Source organism: Salvelinus sp. IW2-2015, linkage group LG27 (genome assembly GCF_002910315.2).
Source record: "Salvelinus sp. IW2-2015 linkage group LG27, ASM291031v2, whole genome shotgun sequence".
NCBI lineage: Eukaryota > Metazoa > Chordata > Actinopteri > Salmoniformes > Salmonidae > Salvelinus > Salvelinus sp. IW2-2015.
The window spans coordinates 6,662,020-6,680,296 of NC_036867.1; the positions used below are offsets into that span (position 1 = coordinate 6,662,020).

The 18,277-nt window shown below is 44.3% G+C and overlaps 1 protein-coding gene across 1 annotated transcript; it reads left to right on the forward strand.

Annotated features, from left to right (window-relative positions):
* The first annotated feature begins 7,178 nt into the window (after positions 1-7,178).
* Positions 7,179-17,850, forward strand: LOC111953184 (transmembrane protein 200C). Its single transcript, XM_023972279.2, has 2 exons — positions 7,179-7,763; positions 15,174-17,850. The coding sequence occupies exon 2, from the start codon at positions 15,218-15,220 to the stop codon at positions 16,844-16,846; it is 1,629 nt and encodes a 542-aa protein (XP_023828047.1). The 5' UTR covers positions 7,179-7,763; positions 15,174-15,217; the 3' UTR covers positions 16,847-17,850.
* Positions 17,851-18,277: the final 427 nt, after the last annotated feature.

The window sequence follows — 18,277 nt, forward strand, 5'->3', positions numbered from 1 at the left end:
TAGCAACTCTGGGAGGAGGACACAATGGAGTTGTCAACCGTGTGGCGAGATCATGGAACGGGCAGTCCTTCCCCGGAGGAAGAGCAGCTCCGTCTTGCCGAGGTTCAGCTTGAGGTGGTGATCCGTCATCCACACTGATATCTGCCAGACATGCAGAGATGCGATTCACCACCTGGTTATCAGAGGGGGGAAAGGAGAAGATTAATTGTGTGTCGTCTGCATAGCAATGATAGGAGAGACCATGTGAGGATATGACAGAGCCAAGTGACTTGGTGTATAGCGAGAATAGGAGAGGGCCTAGAACAGAGCCCTGGGGACACCAGTGGTGAGAGCACGTGGTGCGGAGCAGATTCTCGCCACGCCACCTGGTAGGAGCGACCTGTCAGGTAGGACGCAATCCAAGCGTGGGCCGCGCCGGAGATGCCCAGCTCGGAGAGGGTGGAGAGGAGGATCTGATGGTTCACAGTATCAAAGGCAGCCGATAGGTCTAGAAGGATGAGAGCAGAGAGAGAAGTTAGCTTTAGCAGTGCGGAGCGCCTCCGTGACACAGAGAAGAGCAGTCTCAGTTGAATGACTAGTCTTGAACCTGACTGATTTGGATCAAGAAGGTCATTCTGAGAGAGATAGCAGGAGAGCTGGCCAAGGACGGCACGTTCAAAGAGTTTTGGAGAGAAAAGAAAGAAGGGATACTGGTCTGTAGTTGTTGACATCGGAGGGATCGAGTGTAGGTTTTTTTCAGAAGGGGTGCAACTCTCGCTCTCTTGAAGACGGAAGGGACGTAGCCAGCGGTCAAGGATGAGTTGATGAGCAGGTGAGGTAAGGGAGAAGGTCTCCGGAAATGGTCTGGAGAAGAGAGGAGGGGATAGGGTCAAGCGGGCAGGTTGTTGGGCGGCCGGCCGTCACAAGACGCGAGATTTCATCTGGAGAGAGAGGGGAGAAAGAGGTCAAAGCACAGGGTAGGGCAGTGTGAGCAGAACCAGCGGTGTCGTTTGACTTAGCAAACGAGGATCGGATGTCGTCGACCTTCTTTTCAAAATGGTTGACGAAGTCATCAGCAGAGAGGGAGGAGGGGGGAGGAGGGGGAGGAGGATTCAGGAGGGAGGAGAAGGTGGCAAAGAGCTTCCTAGGGTTAGAGGCAGATGCTTGGAATTTGAGTGGTAGAAATTGGCTTTAGCAGCAGAGACAGAAGAGGAGAATGTAGAGAGGAGGAGTGAAAGGATGCCAGGTCCGCAGGGAGGCGAGTTTTCCTCCATTTCGCTCGGCTGCCCGGAGCCCTGTTCTGTGAGCTCGCAATGAGTCGTCGAGCCACGGAGCAGGAGGGAGGACCGAGCCGGCCTGGAGGATAGGGGACATAGAGAGTCAAAGGAGGCAGAAAGGGAGGAGAGGAGGGTTGAGGAGGCAGAATCAGGAGATAGGTTGGAGAAGGTTTGAGTAGAGGGAAGAGATGATAGGATGGAAGAGAGAGAGGTAGCGGGGGAGAGAGAGCGAAGGTTGGGACGGCGCGATACCATCCGAGTAGGGGCAGTGTGGGAAGTGTTGGATAAGAGCGAGAGGGAAAAGGATACAAGGTAGTGGTCGGAGACTTGGAGGGGAGTTGCAATGAGATTAGTGGAAAACAGCATCTAGTAAAGATGAGGTCAAGCGTATTGCCTGCCTTGTGAGTAGGGGGGAAGGTGAGAGGGTGAGGTCAAAAGAGGAGAGGAGTGGAAAGAAGGAGGCAGAGAGATTGAGTCAAAGGTAGACGTGGGGAGGTTAAAGTCACCCAGAACTGTGGAGGGTGAGCCATCCTCAGGAAAGGAACTTATCAGGGGTCAAGCTCATTGATGAACTCTCCAAGGGAACCTGGAGGGCGATAAATGATAAGGATGTTAAGCTTGAAAGGGCTGGTAACTGTGACAGCATGGAATTCAAAGGAGGCGATAGACAGATGGGTCAGGGGAGAAAGAGAGAAGGTCCACTTGGGAGAGATGAGGATCCAGTGCACCACCCCGCTGACCAGTAAAGCTGCTCTCGGGTGGTGCGAGAACACGTGGGCAGACGAGGAGAGAGCAGTAGGAGTAGCAGTGTTATCAGTGGTAATCCATGTTTCCGTCAGTGCCAAGAAGTCGAGGGACTGGAGGGAAGCATAGGCTGAGATGAACTCTGCCTTGTTGGCCGCAGATCGGCAGTTCCAGAGGCTGCCTGAGACCTGGAACTCCACGTGGGTCGTGCGCGCTGGGACCACCAGGTTAGAGTAGCAGCGGCCACGCGGTGTGAAGCGTTTGTATGGTCTGTGCAGAGAGGAGAGAACAGGGATAGACAGACACATAGTTGACAGGCTACAGAAGGAGATTTTTCCTGCACGTTAGTTTAGTAGAGGAGTGTGTTCCTCCGTTTTCGACTAGACTGCGTTCCTGTTTTCTAGTGGCTGCTTTTGTGGTCCTGTACCTGTTTTGTTGGTGGACCAGTAAATAAAACGCCCTTCTTGAAATTCTTGCTCTCCTGCGCCTGACTCCACACCCACCTCTCCTAGGGAGGTTTTGACAGCTTCATTGTAGATGCTGTAGGTTTTATCATATGGCGGATGGAAAGTGCAGTGGTATGAGTATCAATATGGTTTTTTAACGTATAGTTAATCTATTTGAAAAACCCACTGCAAATGAAAGCAGATGCTAATAAGATGCCAATACAGGGATACCCATTTCCATCCTACCCTATTCGGTTTTAAGTATGGATATTTTAAAGCATTCAATAATGCATTTATAGTAGATATCTGCCACATTTGACCATACACCATGATATAAACTTCAGAGGAATTGGATTTTACCTGATAAATTGCTTTAAAGTTAGCTGCAGTCATGACCATGTACATAGATAAGTTGCCTATACATGTATATTGGGCTCCCAAGTGGCGCAGCAGTATTAGCCACTGCATCTCAGTGCTAGAGGTGTCACTACAGACCCTGGTTCGATTCCAGTATGTATTCCAACCGGCTGTAATTGGGAGTCCCATAGGGCGGCGCACAATTGGCCCATCGTCACCCGGGTTTGGCCGGGGTAGGCCGTCATTGTAAATAAGAATTAGTTCCTAACTAACTTGCCTAGTTAAATAAAGGTTACATTTTGCTCTGATGGTTTTCAATCCTAGTGCTTGAGAAACACTGGGTGCAGGCATTTGTTCTGGCTCAGCATTGACTAATTAACAAACTAACTAATGATTAATTCAACTAATTAGCAAGCACATGTTTAGTTGATTCAGATGGGTCAGCACTGGATTGGATCAGAAGCCTCTACATACTATGGCTCAGACCAGTACTGAAGAACACCAATGGATTCTAACTTCATGTGGACCAGTATTGTACTGCTTAAATTATTGTAGGTAAAATGCAGGTGACATAACTTTCACAGAACAGAGTATGCCTACTGCATTTTTCTGTGGGTTCTGGGTCTATTCACCAATACCAATAGGCTACCTGTTTTCCCACAAAGAAAATCTTACCCCCACATGCATTTCTTTAGAAATATAAAGGCTACTGAATAAATACCACATAACATAATTACATAATGAATGCATCATAATCATAGTGCATGTGGTCCTGAGCACACAGGGTTGGGGAGTACAATTAACAGATTACAAAAAACAGCAACTGTGATCAGTTACCAGCTAAAATATTGTAATCAGATTATAGATACTTTTGAAAAACTAGATGATGTCTTCTAAATTCAGAAAGGATGTTTGCGACAAAAAATCTTTGACAGTTCTCTGTTTTCTCAATGACATTCAAATCAGCATTGAAAAAAGGCGCAAATTGAAGTTTGTGCCACCTGAGCGAGTCTGACCAAAAGTCAGAGAGCACTATGATGACACACCAAATGTTTGATGGATCGAGGGAAATGAGCACGAATAGTCTTTTTTAGGCTACAGTCCAATCTATGTCTTCCAATGGTGCGACTGCTGTCGGCATCCGAAGATTATCCAACTTGAATAAACGCTTGGAGGTAAGGATGACAGCAGTGGTGTAGTCTACGGCGATACGGGTATCACTTATTATTGATATCTACATAGCGCATTGATGTGAATCACACTGCTGCTCTCTCATTTAGCTATTTGCGCCTTACGGATTGTGGTTGTTGTGGATGGCTGTTCACAAATCTAAATGTGTATTTGAATCCAATAATGGTTTAATTCAAGAAGTTTAAGCTGCCTATCAATCATTGATTTTGAAACCAGTGGACAGCCAGTGAAATATTCCCTCTTGCAACGACTGCATAGTGTGGATCCCAGCATATGGAATAAAAGTGGGGCTTTTAATGCTCAACCCCCCCCCCMAAAAAAATAATATTTAACTAGGCAAGTCAGTTAAGAACAAATTATTATTTACAATGACAGCCTAGGAACAGTGGGTAAACTGCTTTGTTCAGGGGCAGACTGACAGATTGTTACCTTGTTAGCTCTGGGATTCAATCTAGTAACGTTTCGGTAACTGTCCCAACGCTCTAACCACTAGGCTACCTGCCGCCTAATTCATGCTGATAAAATATCCATAGGCCCAGTGGACACATGCTCAAACTCGCACACTTTTGATAGACTTTACCCTTGTGTTGTCTTAAGGGTCAAAAATGACCCGCCACTGTTTTTAACAGCAGAGAAAACCCGCTAAATGATATTTTTCCAACTTTAAATGTTATGGCTTTTCCTAGAGTGACCCCAAATTAGAAAAAGTGAAACATCACCTTTGTTCATATTTCCAGGAAAGCTGTACACCATCAGGGCACAAATATTGTCTTAGGGCCATTTTTGACCCGGCAGTTATAAAATCATTTACACACAACAAAAACCACAAAGACACACACACACACACACACACACACACACACACACACACACACACACACACACACACACACACACACACACACACACACACACACACACACACACACACACACACACACACACACACACACACACACACACACACACACACACACACACACACACACACACACACACACACACACACACACACACACCAACGATACATTGAGATTGTTGTGTACTGATTGAACTCAGACAAAACTAAAACTTTCTTGTGCATGTGCAGCATCACCCCTCCACGACCCCACAGGTGACTCAAGTTCACAGACAAAATAAAAACAATTTCAGACAAAATAAACTTTTTTTGAAAGCATTGTTAACTAATGGGGAATGCAGTCAGAGGCTATAAAGGTGCTGCAGATGACAGTCCCCACAGTTCTCTCTTTGCTGAACCATGAGTGCACGTTTCAGTGCCCAACAGGTCATAGATCTGATGGCCAGGAGGAACAAGAGAACAATGATTTAGAAGAAGAGGATGTATCTGAAGAAGAAGATTGGGAAGAATACAGCATGATGGATCATCTTCAGATGAAGAAGAAATCCCCCAAGCTGAAAGAGAGACATTTTTGTCAAAGAACAGCAAAATAACATGGTCCATTTGACCATATGACAACCAGGGCAGGATGGCAGCACAATATGTCATAAGGATGACCCCAGGGCCCACAAGACATGCAGTTGCCCATGCCCAGGACCTCACCTCAACATTCTACATGTTCATCACACCAGCCATCGAAAAAATCATCCTGGAGATGACAAATTTGGAAGGTTTCTGTAAATATGGAGACAACTTAAAAAGGATGGATGAGATTGACCTGCGTGCCTACATAGGGCTGCTAATCTTAGTGGGTGTGTATATGTCCCGAGGCGAGGCTACATGTAGTCTCTGGGATGCAGGGAGTGGAAGGGTGATTTTCAGTGCCACGAAAAGAATGCCACGATTTGATAACCGAGAGTCAAGACCTGCAAGACGCGTGAGAGACAAACTGGCGGCCATCTCCACCATCACCCGACCTCAACCCAATTGAGATGTTTTGGGATGAGTCGGACCGCAGAGTGAAGGAAAACAGCCAACAAGTGCTCAGCACTTAGTTTTGGGGTTATGCTCAGGTAAAACAATTTGGCTCATCTATACTTCCAAGTCCAATTCTTGAAGATCAAGGGGTATAACATTTATTGGAATGACTGGAATTCTGATAGACTTTGTTAAACAGCCATCACTAACATAGAGAGGCTGCTGCCAACATACTGACTCAAATCTCTGGCCACTTTAATAAATGGACCTTATAAAAGGTATCACAAGTCACTTTAAATAACGCCACTTTAATAATGTTTACATATCCTACATTACTCATCTCATATGTATATACTGTTCTATACCATTTACTGCATCTTGCCTATGCCGCACGGCCATCGCTCATCCATATATTTATATGTACATATTCTTATTCATCCCTTACATTTGTGTGTATAAGGTAGTTGTTGTGAATGTGTTAGATTACTTGTTAGATATTRCTGCATTGTCGGAACTAGAAGCACAAGCATTTTGCTACACTTGCATTAACATCTGCTAACCATGTGTATGTGACCAATAAAATTTGATTTGATTTTTTTAATGTAAAGATATAACTGAATTGTATTATTATATGTAGTAGAAAGCGATGGGTTAGAAGAAGCCTACATATCCAACCCATAAAGTAAAATTGAACATCCATATATGGCCAGCTATGTAAACTTTAACATAGATTTATCTTGCAATAGATGTCATTCAATTGGTAACATACATTTTTTTATTTTTCTAATGCCTAATAAGGATAAAGTAATCTAAAAGTAACTGAATGTAATCAGATTACGTTACTGAGTTTGGGTAATCCAAAAGATACGTTACTGATTACAATTTTGAACTGGTAATTAGTAACTGTAACGGATTACATTTAGAAAGTAACCTACACAACCCTGCTGGTACAGCAGTAGCTAGTAGCTGTAGGTAAACTTGTTACTGATACGCCTAACATCTCGGGCGCAATTGATCGGTTGGATGTACTTGCTCCACCTGCAGAAAGAATCTCTATTATCAAAATGCGCACTCATCTTCCCCAGAATCAGTTTGAGAATTAAAAGAAAATTGTGCAATGCATATTTCGATTTGGCCTCTGTTATTTGTAAACCACTAGCCATTCTTCCCATATATAACTAGATGCCGCAACCCCCCGCAATTTTGGAACCTAGGTGATGCGGTTCCATGTGGTGAAGATGCAGATAGAAAGCTCTGTGTAGATGTTTCTGAGTGCGCCAGGTGCCTTGCGCAGGTTAGTTGCAGACACGAACACTAGTCCATCGGTCCTACTTCTAGCCAAAAACGTTGGAGAAGTCTCACCACACGCGCTCTGGACGTTAGCAGCAGCACACGGCTGCAGATCCAAACATGGATGGGGAGTGTTCGTTACCGAGAGGATAGTTAAGAAGGCAATTATTCAAATCCTGCAGCAATTTCAGTCGATGGCTGCTGTGGTGGTATCATAGCAACAACACCCAAGAATTAGAAAAACATTAACAATAGCCCGGTATCACCCGCTGCCTGCCAGCACAAAACTCTCCATTACAAACTCGGCGCGCTGCTCTCTGACAAGACACTCCCTGGAGAGGAGCGCGAGTGCGCCGAATAAAAAGGATACTATTTTTCTCCCAGACGCAGGTTGACTTGGAAAGGCTTGAGCATCGATGAAAACTACATCGCCGAGTGACTGTGACTGGATCCTCTTGCTGAAGAAGATCGCCAGATCCTTTGCCAGAATGGAATTACATGGAATAAACGAAGTTTCCTTTTACGACATGAGATATCCGCGCCCGGGGATCGAAACTTTCTTTTAGGGTTTTTAATATGTGGTTGTATTGCCTGTCTTCTATGGTAAGCTTACCATTATATAGGCGTTTGGATATGATACTGAAGTAGCCTACTAGTGCTTGAATAAGCGGCTCATCTGAATTTCATGCATTTTTACTGTGCTTGTTCAATATGTGTTATAGATAGCTCCTGTCACGACCACAGGAAGCCCATTGAACATTCTTTCTTTGCTCCTGCTCAATTGGGAACAAACCCGTATTTTTAATTGAAGACATTCTGTTTATGTTTTATCTACCTATGTAGTGGGCCTAATGCACTATATCAATATAGCCATATCTGACAATTTTATATAGGCCTGTCAATAGAGCCTAAAATGTAATGTTATCATAACCATGAACAGCCTACTAAATATACACCAACTGCACTTATGAATACTCAGTTTCCTGTCCTAGGACTGGATGACTGAATAATTGACAGACATTATGCATTTGGATGTGGAGTGCTGGTAAAATCACAATGCGCATCTGTTATCATGACATGAGCTTGCCTTCCATACTTGGAAATCCACAAGCCTTACTGACTGTCCTCATAATGTGTTATATACTGAATAGTTGTTATACTCGGCTACAGTGGGCATACTATTCTTTGTTTAGTTCAAAGTTAAACTCATTTGTAGCGTCAAGTGAACATTGTTTAATGGCACTGTAGGTGCGTTTCACATCAAAGTCTGTGGCATGGTCATAGATATTCTCACATGACTAGCTGCTTTGTCTGGTTGCCTCGCCACTGGCACCCCAGTGTTCCTCTTGACTCAAATTGTTATTATCATCATCATCTGTGTGTATGTATGTGTGTGTGTGTGTGTGTGTTGTCGTGCATCTGCAAGTGTATGTCTTTGTGTGTGCGTGTGCGTGTGTGTGTGTGTGTGTGTGTGTGCGTGTGGACAGTGAGCCTTTGACAGGGTTCAGTGGTTCACTATACGTTGTGACTGAGTGTGATTGAAAGAGGGAGTATTCACGTAATCAGAACCCCACTTTTGTTAACAGCAATTTGGAGATCAGTTACCAAGTGAGCGAACTAAACCCATGTCATTATTAGGCTAATTATGTAATCAATTATTAAAATGTGAAGATATACTCAGGTTTTTTGTAAAGTGCATCAAATGTGTTTGGAAATTGTCTCTTGAACATAAACAATAGGATTAAGATTGTTTGGGGAGAACAGCTGACATTGAAATCCTATAATCCTAAAACCTGCTACATAACTCGCTGCAATGTAAATGCATGGTGATCAAATATTCTCCTAATCATATAGCAAATAGAATTCTGATGAAGTAGACAATTGTGTTTGGCCATTGCCTTAGGGAACATAGGCAAACATGATGAAAATCCCTCAGATAAACAGACACAGACTCCTTCCTGCTATTCCCCCAGACAGTTTGAGATAACACCTCCCCAGAACCACCCCACGGGTAAACTAACCTGGCCATAGGACTCCTGTAGAACCCCAAGGCATGTTTAGCACCATGACCTCATGCATGTGCAATAGAGTTGGTTTGGTGACCTTAGTAAGCTTGCCTTAGACGAGTTGCTCTGGGTCAGAGAGGATCTCCCTGCGGAGAGACAATGCTTAAGCTTCGGCTCAGCAGGCTAATGTGCTTTTCTGTCAAGCAAGACACCTGGGTTCAAACCCTGTCATTCACACAAGCATTATAGCCCAGTAGAGTGTATTTATAGCAATGGAGAGTGTTTAGAGGCTCTCTGAGGTTGGACAGAGCTATGGACCTGGTGAATTTACTGCAAAGAACTAAATGGTGATGAATGTGGATGTTTATAGGATACAGGTACAGTAGTCAAGTCTCTGTGTTTGACAGAGGGGGATGAGACCACAGAGATAAATACAGTATAGTGTATCCAACTCTATTGGTGAGACATGGTGAAAAGACCGATACAGTGCAGTAGAAAAGCTGAGGACTGTTGAGGTATGTTTCAAGTTATGTTGCTATTTATGGAGAGATGGACGATAAGATGAGTGTTGGTGGCGGGTATATCTATCTATGAAAAGGAGAGTTTGGAGGTGTGGGAGTAGTAGATATTAATAGCAGAACTTAAATAACCATTATACTGTATATTACCAACATCATGAAGGCTCCCAAGGTGCGCTGGAGGGACTGGTAGAGAATAGTGCCTCACAGGAGGTCGGCAGAATCAAAGGACCAACTCAATTGTACGAAGGTACCCCTTTGCTATTTCCTCAACACCAAAATGTCACCTGACTTATACCTGACTTTAGCCTGTTAAGTTTCCCTGTGTCATTGGAATTTCAACACATCAGGTGCCCATTCTGAGATCATAATGTACATCATGTGTTTACTATTCACCCTTGTTTATATACCAGCTCTGGGAGAATGGAGGAGAGATCAACCGTGTTATGATGCAGGTTTTATAGTTTTGGTCAAAGTTTATGATGGATAGATGTAATCAAAGATGACTACAGTCTGTTTGCCTTTACAGCACTGACATGCTTGGAATGTCAGTATTTTACTTCTCATTAAGCATAGAATAAATCCCTCATCCGTGTGTGTGCATGAGTGCTTTTGTGGTTGTGTGTGTACAGTGCGTGTGTGTGCATGACCTTGTACTTGTGTGTGTGTGTACGTGCCAGCGTTCATGTGTTTAATGATCTCAGACATCATTTGACACAGTAGTTAAGGAGATCAATAGAATAGCGGGCGAAAACATCAGCACATCAGCGYTTCAATGCCAGCAGCCTTCGATCCAATCCTGCATCCTTATGATGCATAGCTTTGAGTGAAATTGCACAGTGTGCTTGTTTGAGATTAGATTTACGAACTCTATTTGATCTCACATGTCATTCCTATGTGACAGTTTAAATGTATCTCATTCTCCCACTGCGACGCTGAGGTTACAGATCAGTTTGCAGTTCAAAGGTTCATTCAACGATCCATAAAGGCCTTATTGACTTCACAGAAGGKTGACAATACAACCCTGTCATGCTTCAGTTCCTCAAGAAATGTATTTACTGTCCAGAGTGCATGTCATATTATTTATCTATTTGGTACATCTCTTGTAATTTACAATAAATGTAATCAGGAATCTCAGGAATCGATTTGTCTCTGCCTGACTCATTGGCTATTGATGGATTGCCGTGCTATATGAATTATAGTACAGTTTTATTCCTGMCAATATATTTATTCCCTGGTATTCAACCGAATTGCTGTCTTCACAGAAAAATGACCGGTATGCCTTTTGTTGGAGGTGGAGAGATGATGTAAAGAACATGGGTTCTCTGTCAGGGAGGAGAAGAATGTTCTGAGACCAGTGCCAGTAGCGGTTTGTTTTTACATATGCTTAGAGGCCCATTATCAGCAACCATCAYTCCTGTGTTCTAATGGTACGTTGTGTTAGCTAATCCGAGTTTATCAATTTAAAAGGCTAATTGATCATGAGAAAACCCTTTTGCAATTATTTTAGCACAGCTGAAAACTGTTGTCCTGATTAAAGAAGCAATAAAATTGGCCTTAGACTAGTTGAGTATCTGGTGCATCAGCATTTGTGGGTTCGATTACAGGCTCAAAATAGCCAGAAACAAAGACCTTTCTTCTGAAACTCGTCAGTCTATTCTTGTCCTGAGAAATTAAGGCTATTCCATGCGAGAAATTGSCAAGAAACTGAAGACAGAAAAGTGATGACAGGTTACATCACCTCTGTCTACAGATTGACACAGTCMCCAACTTGAACACATTGCTTTAGCTACACCCATAGGTGCCAGGCAATAGTTGCTGACACACGTACCCCCTACAAAGCGTGCCTTCAAGCTTATATTTTCTCTATGGGAGAGATGTACGCTTGCACTCTCATAAAAAAAKGGTTCCAAAAGGGTTCTTCATCTGTCCCCATAGGACACCCCATTTTGGTTCCAGGTAGAAACTTTTTTGGGTTCCATATAGAACCCTCTGTGGAAAGGGTTCTACATGGAACCCAAAACAGTTCTACTTGAAACCAAAAGTGTTCTACCTGGAACCAACAAGGATTCTTCAAAGGGTTCTATGGGGACAGCCGAAGAAGCCTTTTAGTTTCTAGATAGCATCTTTTTCTCTAAGAGTGTGTATGCAGCTCAGGCAACAATGGTTTAATGAGACCTGTAACTGGACAGTACATTTGTCATCACAAATGAAGAATTATAGTTGCAATATACAACTAGGAGGCTATTCCCACCAAATGTCAGCACTGTGTGTTTTCTCGCTCCCTGCTGATTTACAACTGGGAGATATTTAATTTTATGGCTACTCCAGTCTCCTTTTCAGCTCATTTATCACCTGATTTACTTAACAAAAGGCACATCTCAGTAAGTGGTCCAAGTATCCTCATGACATGGCACAAGTGTGGGGGTGGGCCTTTCCTCTTTCGTTCTCTATTGTTCCYCAAGCAAGGGGGGAGMCAGATGACATCGCAAATTCCCATCAGACCAACTCCTTGAATGCCGTACTCCTTGAAGTTTGCAGTTATGTCTGAAAAACACTATTTTGCTCAAATATATATATTTCTGCCGTTTGGTGTTTGTTCTTTACTGTATTTATGCCAGGGATAACACTTTTCAACAGTAAAAGTAAAAAAAWCACTGGAGGACATCTTTAAATAATATACAGTAATTCACTGTTAATAGCACCAATCTGATCAAATTCACAGGAGAGTTCMTTGTMCTCATCATTTGTGAGCTGACTAAAAATGTCTGGTAGTGAAGTGAGAGAAAAAAACAGATGAGTTTTTTTTCAATGCTAATATTGAAGTGATCACATTAAGCTAAATGAGCTAGCCTACAGACAGCTAACCATTTTAATTGGACTGACCTSCTGTGACCAAGGGTTAATACAAAAAGGCCAACACAAACACAAACACTCCCGAGCCTCCCTGAAGGCGTTAGCTACTAGCTAGCTTCTTCACTCCTCCATTTTGTTAGTCGCTACTCGCTGTGTTGATAAGCCTCAGCTGGGTCTAGGATGCCACGTGCAGGGGTATAGCCCTGAAAGCGCTCCTGTGGGCCCAGCAGCCATTTGATTTGTCCCTTTGAATTAGCTCCGACACCAGGTGCTTCTTTCTGCTCCATCTGTTTGCCAGCAAGGGGAGAATTAAAATAGGTTTATCTTTCATCCAGGAGCATGTTTTTTTTATTAGCGAGCTAAAGAGCTGTATCCTCTAATTTAATTTCTGTTGAGCGTGTGAGGTTTTTTTTAGGGCATAAAAGTGTGAGTCTTTTTGATTGAAGTACACTTTCAAAATGGCCATATTTCAGGGATGTGGTGTGTTCTTTCTCTCACTACTTTGTTAAGAGAGTTAATTTATAATAAAGTATGTGCAATCAACATCTTTTGTGTTGCACACGGGGGTGTAATGCATAATTGAATAATTGATTTATTTGTGATTGATTTATTAGACTTGGTATTCACCCTTACATCGTGGTTTGTTTTAGGGGGACTATTGGAACTAATTACCATTAGACTGAACCCATTATACCCATGTGTTGATTGGTAACCATCAATAATCAGCTGTGTCTGTGAGCTAATGAAACACCTTCAGGCAGAGCGAGGTGTGAGTCCCTCTGGATCACACTGTTATCGTCTCCTTCTCTCATTAGCATTATTCATCCTGTGGCTACTGACTGTTTCACGCCACCAGAGAGTCACTCGCTCCAGCTGGGAACTGCAGTGTGCACCAATCTCCATGCATCTAAATGAACCTTTGTATGATTAGAACTCCTGTGGACAAGATTTAGGTCTTGGATTATGCATTTGAATATGCCCTCCTGAGGTGGTCGATGTGCCTATGTTATGGAGAATCATATTTTACTGGCTCTTCACAGTAGTCAATGAAGTAGTCAGAGAAAGGAGAGCATTTCCATGGCAAATCTCCACAGATGGCGAAGATCTTTGTATCAAAGCATAACAGTGTGACGTGTCCAGGTAGACTAGGTCAGCTGAGACAGCAGCAGTCTTGTGTGAGTGTTACTCCTCTCTGGTTGAGGTGAGGAGACCTGTATTGGGAGCTTCAATTTCTTTGGCTCTGCTTGGCTTCTTCAAGGTAGTGCATTAGCTCGCTGTATGCGCACCATCACCAGTTGCACAATAACATCAAAAGAAGCTCAATTGGGCCAGAATACCGCCATGTCTGGTAACACTGACTGCTCACAACAACACACTTTTTAGACCACATTTTCAGGCACATTGACTTTCACTGGATGCTTTTAAACATCTCCTTTTAGTTTCGTTATCTGCCTGTAGCTCAAGGGGATAGCTGTGGTATCTTTCACCACTCATTGTATAGGTATTGGCATTGCTGTTGGTTTCGCTATTGATAGTGACGGTGTACTTAATTCAAAGTTTTAGAGCTTTTCCGGCCCAATGATTTATCACCCAACTGCAGGCATCCCCCAAGGTTTAGTCTCAAATCCGTTCCTGATGTGCCGTGCATAGCAAGAGCCAGTAAGCACACTACACATACAGTGTAGGCTTTTAAGGGACAGTCTTCTTCCTGTATTCAGTGTTTTCTATAGGGTTCCTTTTCACAATGTGCACAATGTAGTAGAGTTTCATGATGCAGTACTCTATGCGGCTGTCAACCGTAGTATTTGGTAAAGGTGGTACCTGGCGTGTAGAAATTGAAGTGGCGTGGCAGCGGACGACCAGCTGTTTTCTTTCTTCACACTCCTCTAGGCTTTATAGCCGGCGAGCAAGCAGTCGGTGAGATGTGTGTGTTGCTCTATATTTCCCTGTTGTTCTTGCAACACTGTATTGTGAAGCCACAGAATGTCTGCATATCCCACTCTGCTATGCCGCTCTGTCATTTTGGTGCATTCACCCCAGAGCGCATGTGTGTGTGTGTGTGTGTGTGTGTGTGTGTGCACATTCATGTGTCTCACTCCGCTCCCTGTGCTGTGGCGGAAGTCTCATCACTCCCACACGTCTGGAGCTGTCACCCAGTGAGCATGTGCCTCTGGAAAACAGGCTTCACTTTCCATTGATTCTCATTGTTTTGCTCCTCCTTCATCCTGAAAGAGCTTCATTTGGCATGCATATTTCACTGGGATGATCTAAATTAGTCAGAGCATAGCGGAGGTGTTGCGCTATTGCACTGAATAGGAATGTAGTAGTTTGTGTTGGCGTTTGTTCAAGTGTCTTCTCTAAATGTATCACAAACTTATGACCATATCAAATTCAGCAGTGGAATAACTATTATGGACCGCTTGAGTATCATCATCAGTATTGCAAATCTAGGTCTATTATCTAACCCTGTCTCTTCCTCTCCCTTTTCTCTTTCTGTCTCTTCCTCTCCCTTTTCTCTTTCTGTCTCTTCCTCTCCCTTTTCTCTTTCTGTCTCTCTTTCTCCCCTTTCTCTGACCTTCTCTCCCTGCCTACCTCTCACTCACCCCCCCCTCACTTTCCCCCTCTCTCTCTAGCCTCAGGATGAGTGAGTGAGCAGTCCGTCTGCCGAGTCCCAACCATGATCGCCACCGGAGGCCTGCTGCGGATCAACAGGAGGCAGGACTCGCTGCGCTCTAAGAGCCGTGCAGAGAACAAGCGTAAGAGAAAAGCCAAGAAGAAGCAGAAGAATGAGGTGGTGGTGGTCAAGGGCAAGCTGAATCTGTGCTCCATCTCGGGGGTGGTGGCGGCTATTGGGATTCTAATCCTACTGGTGGGCATTGCCATGGCCATACTGGGTTACTGGCCCAGGGAGAGCCCACTGTACCCGGATCCGCCCAAAATCCAGAGAATTTACAACAAAAAGGAGGAGTCAGGGCTGACAGGCAACTGGACGAACAACGCGAAGGACGGATTTCACTTGGATGGGGATTTGGTCAGTAACAATCGTTCCAACGGCACAGGTTTAGAGCAGCCGTCCATGGGCTTCCTGGCTGAGTTCTTGGATAAGTACCTGTACTCGGACAGGTTGAAGGTGTTCGGTCCCCTCATCATGGGCATTGGCATCTTCCTGTTTATCTGCGCCAACGCGGTGCTGCATGAGAACCGCGATAAGAAGACCAAAATCATCAACCTGAGGGACATCTACTCCACTGTCATTGACATCCACAGCTTGCGGACTAAGGAGAACATGCCACTCAATGGCTTTGTGAACTACATGCAGTCCAAAGGGGTGGAGGGCAAACCTAGCGCTGCATATACCGCCACCCTACTAGCCAAAGGCACTTGGCCCTCGGGAGGTTCGCCGGACGAGGGCAGCCTGGGCCCCTCCAGATGCCACTCCCTGACTAGGTCAAGGGTGTCATCTCTAGAGAGGCAGACGTTCACCGACACAGTCTACACTATCTCCAGACACAGCGGGGCCGGCCAGCAGAGCAGCCCGATTTCCATCCCCAAACGGTGGGAGACCCGGACAATAGTGGCCTCCTCGGTCAACGCCTTCACTCTCCCCATGACCAAACCTAACCATCGGGCCAACCAGCATCAGCGCAGGCCTTCAGCCAAAGCAGAGGCAGGGAGGAGCAGGGCTGCCCTGTGTGACTCTGGCGAAGAAGACGAAGCCTGGGTTGGGTACGGTGTTCCAGAAACCACCACCCAGGCAAATGTGGAGACTTTGCAGACGGCTATGCTCCTGCCTCAGGACTCTGTGGAGGTGTACAAGAGCAGTGGTAGCCTCCAGGGGGCGCTTCAGGGCTCCCAGATCCAGCTGCTCCCCTCGTCCCCCACTGGCCCCAGGGTGATGGGTTCCCACTTGTCCCTCAGCGCCCTGACGGACTACTCCAGGTCCATCGATCTGGGCATCACTCCATCCACCCCCACCAAGTGGAAGGTGGAACGGTCCCGGCGACTCAGCTGCCCTCGTTTAGAGGTACCGGGAGGTGGTGGGTACATCAAACTGGGCGACCTGGGGGGGGAGTCCTTTGAGTCAAGGGAGTCATGTGAGGTGACCGCCTTCAGCCGAGTGACCTCAGAGGAGGGTCTGGCTAAAAGTCAGAGGGAAGGAGGAGTAGCCAATGAACAGGAGGAGAGCAGCCCCGGGGAACGACAGGACAGGTGCTCAAGGCGATACTCCAACAAAGAGAAACTTCTCATGATCTCTCAGTCAGACTCCGTTTTGGACGATGAGGAAGTGGATAGCACAGAGATATGATTGGACAATTACTGATTGGTGGATTGAGTTTATTTGAAAGAAATGGACACAGGATAACTCGCAGTTGGTTTAAGACACTTGAGCTGTTTAATGGAATTATGACAATGACAATACTGCATAGGATCTGAGATCTAGAGGATCTTGTGGTTCGTTGCAAATGCAATTATCGATATGTGATCAAAAACCGAACATGGTCTTTGGAGGCTATGAAAACAGAAGACTGTGTGTATAGTATTTTGTCAATGGTTTGTTTGTGTAGGTTGGAAGCATCGCACCCAACTGAAAGAGTTTCAAAGCAAAAAGATAACATTAACCAAAAAAGGGCCCGTTTTAAAATGGTGATTGAACAGTTAGTTACTGTACCATCCACTTGATGTAATAGTTTCTCTAATTTGTAGAAATATAGTGTGTCTGTTCCACCTACTGTCACAACTGATACTGTAGTAGTATATTGATTGAGAGTTGCTGTCTCAACAGCATGTATTTTGTACTTTAATGTCTTTGCCGTTTTTATCAGTTTGAATTCAAACTTTAATAGCAATACATCATTGACCATCTCTGTTTGCTTGTGGGGGAAACAATGTTGGCATATTTGCCTGTGTGTCTTTTAAATTCTCTGAGTAAGGCTTGTATGTTATTGTTTAGAACTGTCTTGACTTGCTTGTTAAGGAATCTACTGTATATCTTTGCTATCGCTTTTGCCTGAGCGAAATTAAAAACAACACACTAACTAGCACAATTCACAGCTGAACACTTGTATCTCTGTACAAGTAGCCTAAGTACCTTAGCACAAGTAACCATCTGTGGAAAAAATACTTATCAAATCAATGTTATCCTGTGCAAAAGCAGCTGGATTGTTTTTGTAGTTGGTTCTTGTTCAATAACACACCTGCAGTAAATAATTGTATTCCAATTGTTCCTGGTGCCCATGGTCAATTCAACCATCCCATGGTCGTCCTATGGCTCAATCAGTCTTCAAATAAACATATGAAGCTGTCTCATTATCTGTGCCATCTGTTATTCCGACATGTCAATCAAGTTATCAACCCGAGATGTGAGAACACTCTCTCCAAATTGAGTACTCAGCCTAGCCAAGCAGATCTTGATGTGCCAGTGTGTTAAAAATATTAGCTCAGCAATGTATAGCTGAGAGAGAGAGAGAGATGGAGAGAAATAATGGAGAGAGAGATATAGAGAGTGTGAGAGAAAGAGAGGGAAAGAGAGAAATATAGAGAGGGTGAGAGAGAGAGATATAGAGAGGGAGAGAGAGAGATATAGAGAGTGTGAGGGAGAAAGAGAGAGAGCGAGAGAGAGATATAGAGAGTGTGAGGCAGAAAGAGAGGGAAAGAGAGAGATATAAAGAGAGAGAGAGAGAAATAAAGGGAGAGCGAGAGAGAGAGAAAGATGGAGAGAAAGAGAGAAAGAAAGATA